Source organism: Ochotona princeps, chromosome 15, assembly GCF_030435755.1.
Source record: "Ochotona princeps isolate mOchPri1 chromosome 15, mOchPri1.hap1, whole genome shotgun sequence".
Lineage (NCBI taxonomy): Eukaryota > Metazoa > Chordata > Mammalia > Lagomorpha > Ochotonidae > Ochotona > Ochotona princeps.
In genome coordinates, this window is record NC_080846.1 from 4,311,980 (window position 1) to 4,320,098 (window position 8,119).

At 61.7% G+C, this 8,119-nt stretch overlaps 1 protein-coding gene across 1 annotated transcript; it reads left to right on the top strand.

Annotated features, from left to right (window-relative positions):
• Positions 1–486: 486 nt before the first annotated feature.
• POLR3H (RNA polymerase III subunit H) lies at positions 487–7,903 on the top strand. Its single transcript, XM_004589469.2, is given in 7 exon segments — positions 487–672; positions 2,149–2,245; positions 5,300–5,322; positions 5,324–5,387; positions 5,665–5,728; positions 7,112–7,313; positions 7,570–7,903. Coding segments are annotated over 7 exon segments (615 nt in total). The 5' UTR covers positions 487–561; the 3' UTR covers positions 7,624–7,903.
• The last annotated feature ends 216 nt before the right edge of the window (positions 7,904–8,119 follow it).

An 8,119-nucleotide genomic window follows, 5' to 3' on the forward strand; every position in this document is an offset into this window, starting at 1 on the left:
CAATATGTCCGTCACCCCAAAAAGGGTACCCTCCGGTTGCACTTTCCTGTCCACGCTCCCAGTCTGCCGTCTGCAGGGTTTGAGTATTCAAGACTTGCTTTTTGCAAGCATTTCTCTGCTGCGGTGGACAGCACGTTAGGGAGCCCCGCCAGGACCCGAACGCGCGGCTCGGAAGACCGGGAGAGGAACTGCGCGCTGGGTGTCGCCTAGCAACGAGAAGCGTCGTCGAACCCAGTCGTCGAGGCCCCGCCCCTTCTCGTGCCTTAGCCTGTAGCTTGCCGTGCCCCGCGTCGGGGGCGGGTAGAGGCTTCTGATTGGTCGGTTCTCCGGAAGCGACGGGATTCGGACTCTCGCCCCAGGTGTCTGGGTGCTGGCGGCGTGCTGCGTGCGGGCCCCGGGGCCCAGGGCGGCCTGAGAACCGAGAGCTCGGCCCGGCCGCTCTCGGCCTCCCCTGTGGGTCTCACGGGGCCCCGCTTGTGGCCTGGGCGTGGGGTGGTCCGGGGTCCTCCTTGTCCCCCAGCTCCGGGGCCTGAGTGCCCCGCTCCCCACGCGCGGGCCGGGATGTTCGTCCTGGTGGAGATGGTGGACACGGTGCGGATCCCTCCCTGGCAGTTCGAGAGGAAGCTCAACGACTCCATTGCTGAGGAGCTCAACAAGAAGCTGGCCAACAAGGTACTGGGCGGGAGCTCAGGGCCGTGGCCTCAGCCGGGAGTCCAGCGCTGCCCATTGGCCGTGGCCTCGACCAGGGTGACCCACGCGCGGCCCAGCGGCCTTGGCGTTGGCCAGAGTGTCCAGTTTGAGGTCTTTAAGGGCCCTGTGGGGGGTAATGCTGGCGTCACTTGTCAAGGCACTGGCGGAGCGAGCTAACTGCCCACAGGAGCCAGCGCCTCCACCTTGGTCTCCCATGTGAATGGCGTGGCGGCACCCAAGGACTTGGGCCGTCACTGGCCACCTCCCGGAACGGAAGCAGACGCAGAGCAGCTGGGATGGGGACACAGGTGTCTCGTCCTCCCGTAGCAGGTGATGGGGCTTAGGAAGACTCACAGGACAATTGCTGGCTTTGCCTATTTGGTTTTTTAGATGGTTTTAAAATTATTTGAAAGGCAGAGTTACAGAAAATGAGGAGGTGAGACAAAGCCTTCATCCCTGGTTGACCACAATGGCCAGGGCTGGGCCAGGCTGAAGCCAGGAGCCAGGAGCTCTTCTGGGTCTCCCACATGGGTGCAGGGGCCCAAGCCCTTGGTCCATCTTGCATTGCTTTGCCAGGCCGTAAGCAGGGAGCGGGATTGGAAGTGGAGCAGCCAGGACTTGAACTGGTGCCCATATGGGATCCTGGCGCTGCAGGTGGAAGCTTAGTGTGCTACGTCTCAGCACTGGCCCCAGGTTGCTAGCTTTAGACCCAGCCTCACAGGTAGCCTGGGAAGAGGCTGAGGTCGGAGGAGGAGGTGGGCAGAGCCGTGACTTCTGGTTGGTTGTGAGGGGCAGGAGAGGGATCAGGTGTGAGAGGGGTCCCTGGACACCACTTCTGGTCCTGCTGAGGTTGGTCTCTGCATCTGGAGGGCTGCAGCGTCCCGTGAGTGGAGGCCACGTGGGGGTGTACAGCCTGGCCCAGGGCACAGCTCTTCTGTGGGGCTTTGCTGGGGCTGCTTGACACTGAACAGCTCCTGTGGGGTCTGTTCCTGCCGCCAGGTGTCCGGAACGCCAATGAGGGGTTGGGGGTGTGAGAAGCTCTGGCCAGCCCAGGGCCTTATTTTGCGGCCCACCGCGGGCTAGGATGCCTGTGAGCATGTGTGTGTGTCTGGGCCGTGAGCGTAGCGAGCTGCAGCTGGGCTTCTGGCCCCTGGGCCCTCCCTGGTCAGGCCAGTGACCTTGCTGGGTGATTACTTGAAGCATGAGAGCCAGGGGCCAAAAGGGGGCTTCCGAAGGAGGAAAGGCCCAGGATGGTGAAACCACCTCCCACTGTCCCACCGTGAGTGGCGGTGCTGGCCCAACAGTGGGGTCCCCAGCCTGGCCCCCTCCACTGCCCTTCCCCCAACAGCTCCCTGGCGCTCTCACACCTGGACTGAACCTGGGAGCTGTGCCGGCCGAGGCTCAGGCTGCAGGGACATGGATTCACAGTGCGTGAGTGTGCATGTCTTCCACGTGCAGGTGGTGTACAATGTGGGTCTCTGTGTCTGCCTGTTCGACATTACCAAGCTGGAGGACGCCTACGTGTTTCCGGGGGACGGCGCATCTCACACCAAAGGTCAGGGTCTTCTCTGCTTGGGGCGTGGGGCTTCTGGGGCTCCCTGGAGCGGCAGGTCAAGCCCCAGAGATGGCCGGGGTAGGGGCTGGGCCCAGTCTGTACTGGCCGGGGGCCTGGTTGTCCAGGAGATAGGCACAGTAGTTGTGAGAAAAATTGCCAAATTTGAGGAAATTCTATTTGCTTGGTTATTTCTGATACTTGGTCTAAGGTTAACACTGCTGGTTTTTATTCATGTATTTTTTGAGGTTTATTGATCTCGAAAGGCAGGTTTACAGAGAGGGGGAGACACAGAAAGATCTTCCATTTACTGGTTCACTCCCTCATGGTCACAGATAGCCAGGGTTGAGCCATGGCAAAAGCTAGGAACTTGCAACTTCATCCAGGCCTCCCACACACATCCAGGGAGCCAAGCACTTGGGCCATCTGCTGCTGTTTTTCTAAGCAGTTAGTAGGGAGCCTGATGGAAAGTGGAGTAACCAGGACTTGAACTGGCATCCATTTGAGATGGTGGGGTCTCAGGTCTTGGCTGTGCCCACTACACCACAGTGCCCTCCCTCCACCCCATTGTTCAGTTGCGATTGGGTTCACGGAGGTGAGGTGTCCCTCACTGGGCTGCAGGGGGGAGTGGCTGCTGCTGTCATCAAGCATCTCCTTACCCAGAAGAGGCCCTTTCCCGTCTGCAGGTGGTACTAGTTGGCTGCTGTCTGTACCTGCCCACTTTGGACATGGAGCCACTGGACTGTGTGACATGCTGGCACGCTGGACAGCTGATGGGCGCCCACGTGTGGGGGTGAACCCTCTCCCAAAGCACAGGCAGGATCAGTGGCTTAGACCACCACCCGTGACACTGGGATCTGTATCTGGGGCACTGGTTCTAGTCCCGCCGCTCTGCTGTGTTGCAGCTCCCCCGCTCACACACCTGGGAAGCAGCAGAGGATGGCCCAAGCGCTGAGGCACTGCACCCACAGGGAGCCCTGGATCCCAGGACTGGGCCCCTGCACCCATGGGGAGCCCCGGATCCCAGGACTGAGGCCCTGCACCCAAGGGGAGCCCCGGATCCCAGGACTGGGCTGTGCACCCACAGGGATCCCTGGATGGAGTTGTAGGTTCCTGGCTTTGGCCTGGCCATTACAGGCCTTTGGGAAGGGAACCAGTGAATGGAAGATCTCTGTCACTCACTTTGCTTTCAAGAGATAAAAATAAGCAAACATGAACAAAACAGGAAGTCTCCTCATGGCAGCACAGCCAGGTGACCATGACCATCGCCCTTGGCCTCTCAGAGCTGCTCCTCCCACCTTCTCCTCTCCCTCCTCCCCCCTTCTTCTCCCCCTCCTCCCCCTTCTCCTCCCCCTCCTCCCACTTTCTCCTCCCCCTCCTCCCACCTTCTCCTCCCCCTCCTCCCACCTTCTCCTCCCACTCCTCCCACCTTCTCCTCCCCCTCCACCCCCTTCTCCTCCCCCTCCTCCCACTTTCTCCTCCCCCTCCTCCCACCTTCTCCTCCCCCTCCTCCCCTTTCTCCTCCCCCTCCTCCCCCTTCACCACCCCCCTCCTCCCCCTCCTCCCCCTCCTCCCACCTTCTCCTCCCCCTCCTCCCACCTTCTCCTCCCCTCCTCCCCTTTCTCCTCCCCCTCCTCCCACTTTCTCCTCCCCCTCCTCCCACCTTCTCCTCCCCCTCCTCCCACCTTCTCCTCCCCCTCCTCCCCCTCCTCCCACCTTCTCCTCCCCCTCCCTCCCCTCCTCCCACCTTCTCCTCCCCCTCCCACTCCTCCACCTTCTCCTCCCCCTCCTTCCACCTTCTCCTCCTCCTCCCACCTTCTCCTCCCCCTCCTCCCACCTTCTCCTCCCCCCTCCTCCCACCTTCTCCTCCCCCTCCTCCCACCTTCTCCTCCCCCTCCTCCCACCTTCTCCTCCCCCTCCTCCCCCTCCTCCCACCTTCTCCTCCCCCTCCTCCCCCTCCTCCCACCTTCTCCTCCCCCTCCCACCTTCTCCTCCCCCTCCTCCCACCTTCTCCTCCCCCTCCTCCCACCTTCTCCTCCCCCTCCTCCCACCTTCTCCTCCCCCATCTCCCACCTTCTCCTCCCCCTCCTCCCCCTCCTCCCACCTTCTCCTCCCCCTCCTCCCCCTCCTCCCACCTTCTCCTCCCCCTCCCACCTTCTCCTCCCCCTCCTCCCACCTTCTCCTCCCCCACCTCCCACCTTCTCCTCCCCCTCCTCCCACCTTCTCCTCCCCCTCCTCCCACCTTCTCCTCCCCCTCCTCCCACCTTCTCCTCCCCCTCCTCCCCCTCCTCCCACCTTCTCCTCCCCCTCCCACCTTCTCCTCCCCCTCCTCCCACCTTCTCCTCCCCCTCCTCCCACCTTCTCCTCCCCCTCCTCCCATCTTCTTCTCTCCTTCCTCCCACTTTCTCCTCCCCTTCCTCTCCCCCCTCCTCCTCCTCCTCCTCCCACCGTCTCCTCCCCCTCCTCCTCCCCCTTCTACTCATGGTGCAGGCATGTAGCCTTGGGGAGTAAGGAGACAGCCAGGGGGTGGTGGACACCCCGCCTCCCCTAGGGACAGGAGGGATGAGTGCCCAGGCTGCTGTGGGGGCTGGGCTGGGGGCTTGGCATGTTCCTGGGCTCAGGTAAGTGGGGACCCTCTGCTCTGAGCAGTCAGGATCCACAGAGGTGTGCTTGCTGCTGTCCCCCATCCAAGGGCATGTTTAGCTTCTGGTGTTGCAGGTCAGCACTCTGCCCAGGGCAGCTTCTCCGAACAGCAGGGGCCTGGGCTTCGCTTCCAAGCCTTGTTCCCTTGGCCGCTTGCTTCTGCCATTTTTAGAATTTAGACAAGAGCCCAGGGGAAGGTTGCAGTTGACCTTGAAGTCATCCGTGAACCTGGGCTCAAGTGCATCGTCCCCACACGCCTCCTGCCGTGGGGACCCCGATGTGACTGCAAGGGCTGGGCTCACGGGATTTCAGGTGGAGTCCCAGGCAGACCCTTGGTGAGGGTGGATGCTGGAGAGCATGGGGCCCCTGCCGCTTCTGTGCCCTCTCTGATGAGAGGTGCTGCTTCCTTTGCAGTCCACTTCCGCTATGTGGTGTTCCCACCCCTTCCTGGATGAGATTCTGATTGGGACCATCAAAGGCTGCAGCCCTGAGGGAGTGCACGGTAAGGGGGCGTGGCAGCGAGGGGACTCCAGGGGCAGGTGGCATGTGCCATCTGCAGGGTCGCGCAGGAAGGCTCTGCTGTCAAGGGCAGCCTTCCCCCCGGTTGGCTGTGGGGTCCTGTCAGGGCCTGTGGGGTGGAAGTACTTGCCAGTCCCTGCTTGGGGCTTTGTCCTGGGCTGCTCAGGGTGCTGGGGACAGCAGAGCAGTGGGCTCTGGGCTGGGAAGGGACTCACCCTGCATCATGGAGCCCTACCCCATGCCGCCCCATCATCTTCCAGTCTCTCTCGGCTTCTTCGATGACATCCTCATCCCTCCAGAGTCACTGCAGCAGCCAGCCAAGTTGTATCCTCCCAAGGTGGCGGACTTGTGGGTCTCTAAGCCCCCACTGATGGATGGCGTCCCCATTACCGGGGTGGCCCCGGCTTCCCCAGGGTTCTGGGAGCAAGCCTCCTCTTCCTGCACGGACACTGCACACTGTTGGACCCTGCTGGGAGTGCCTTTCCTTCTGGAATACTCCCTCCACTGGCCCTGACTCCCACCTGCCTGCAGCCTCCAGGGTCCCCTGCCAGCCCTCACCTAGCTGCATAGGTGCTCCTGTTCCTTGGGTGCCTCAGTAGTCACACTGCCCCATACACAGCCGGTGGCGGCAGCAGGGCTACCACTAGAGGGCAGAGTGGCTTCTCAGTCCAGGCCCGGGAAGGGCTGCCCATCGGCCGGCTCTGCTTGGGCTAGGGCAGGGCAGGGATGGGGGCCTGTGACCGGTCAGAAAGCCTGTCTCTGCCAGCCGGTGACCTCATCCCACCTACCACCTCCTTTGATAGCTGGGTGGGACTTTTTGAAAGATGTATTTCTTTGGTTTTTTTTTTTTTTTAAGATTTATTCACTTTATTACAGCCAGATATACAGAGAGGAGGAGAGACAGAGAGGAAGATCCTCCATCCGATGATTCACTCCCCAAGTGAGCCGCAATGGGCCGGTGCGTGCCGATCCGAAGCCGGGAACCAGGAACCTCTTCCAGGTCTCCCATGCGGGTGCAGTGTCCCAATGCATTGGGTCGTCCTCAACTGCTTTCCCAGGCCACAAGCAGGGAGCTGGATGGGAAGTGGAGCTGCCAGGATTAGAACCGGCGCCCATATGGGATCCCGGAGCATTCAAGGCAAGGACTTTAGCTGCTAGGCCACGCCGCTGGGCCAAAAAGATGTATTTATTTGAGAGGAAAAGTTTTTGTTTTTGAAGATTTTTATTTTTATTCGAAAGAGAAAAATACTCCATTCGCTGGTTCACTTCTCAAATGACTGCAATGGCTGGAGCTGGGCCAGTCTGAAGCCAGGAGCCAGGAGCTTCTGGGTATCCCACATGGGTACAGGGTCCCAAGGACTTGAGCTATCTTCTGCTCTCCCAGGCGCATTAGCAGGGGAGCTTGGTCAGAAACAGCAGCTGAGTTAGCTCCACTGTGGGATGTTGGCATCAGCAGTGGCTTAACCTGCAGCACGGCAGGGCCAGCCCCTGGGTGAATGCCAGGCTGTCGCCAAACCTTCAGGTTTGGATGACGTGGGGTGTGAGGGCGCCCCCTCCTGGAGGCGAGGCTCATGCTGTGATGCCCCTGCATTCGTGCCCTGACGCCCCATGGCCCCACACCACTAGCTCTTCACTGAGGGTCTGGGCCCTGCCATCCAGTGACTTCCCTGCCATGGCCCGCTGGCCTCCTTGACCTTTGGCCTCCAGTGACGAAGCTGAGCAGGTGTGGGTGTGGGAGTACGAAACGGAGGAAGGCGCACACGACCTGTACATGGACACGGGCGAAGAGATCCGCTTCCGGGTGGTGGACGAGAGCTTCGTGGACACATCCCCCACGGGGCCCAGCAACGCTGAGGGCACCACTTCCAGCGAGGAGCTGCCCAAGAAGGAGGCGCCATACACGCTGGTGGTGAGGGGCACATCTGGGGGTGCAGGCTGCCTCCCAGAACCCCCTAGCAAGTCAGGGCACCTATCCCTGGGGAGCTGGGGGGACAGCTGCCATGGCTTTCTGCATGTGTTTGGGGGTTGCCCCCCAAGAGGGACAGCACACAGTGTGCTCAGGGGCTGGGGGCATTCCTGCAGGGGGACAGCTGGGCCTCGGGAGCACCTCTGGCCGGGGTGCTCAAGGGCCACATGGTGAGACGTTTCTGTTCTCTTCCCGGCAGGGCTCTATCAGTGAGCCGGGCCTGGGCCTGCTCTCCTGGTGGACCAGCAGTTAGCCCAAGGGCTCTGTGGACAGTGGTACAGCCTGCTGCTGAGGATGGCAACAGCGGGTCCCGTAGCTGAGTCTGCTGCCTGGCGTTGGTGCAGTGGGGATGGGAGTGCTCCGAGCTCATCCCCCATCCTGACCCTGCTCCTGGAGCTGCCCTGCTGGCTGCATGGAGTCAGTAAACATGGGCAGCGTCCAGACCAAAGAGGACTGGGTCTGCAGTGACATCGGGCCCTGGCACCACGGCACTCCCAGGATGGCAACACGGGGCTTCTCCAACCCTCCCTGACACCTGCAGCCTCACCCTGATGCTGCGAGCCACATCTCTACCGGGCTTTGGTGGTGCAGGTGCTGTGGCCTTGCAGGCCGGAGAGCAGATGCAGCCTGCGGCCAGGGACAGCCTGGCATGCAGATGTGCAGGGCACCGGGGGGACAGAAGGCGCCCACCCTGGGAACTATAGGAACCTGGGGGTGTAAATGACCTGGCACACCTCCCATTCCTCCAC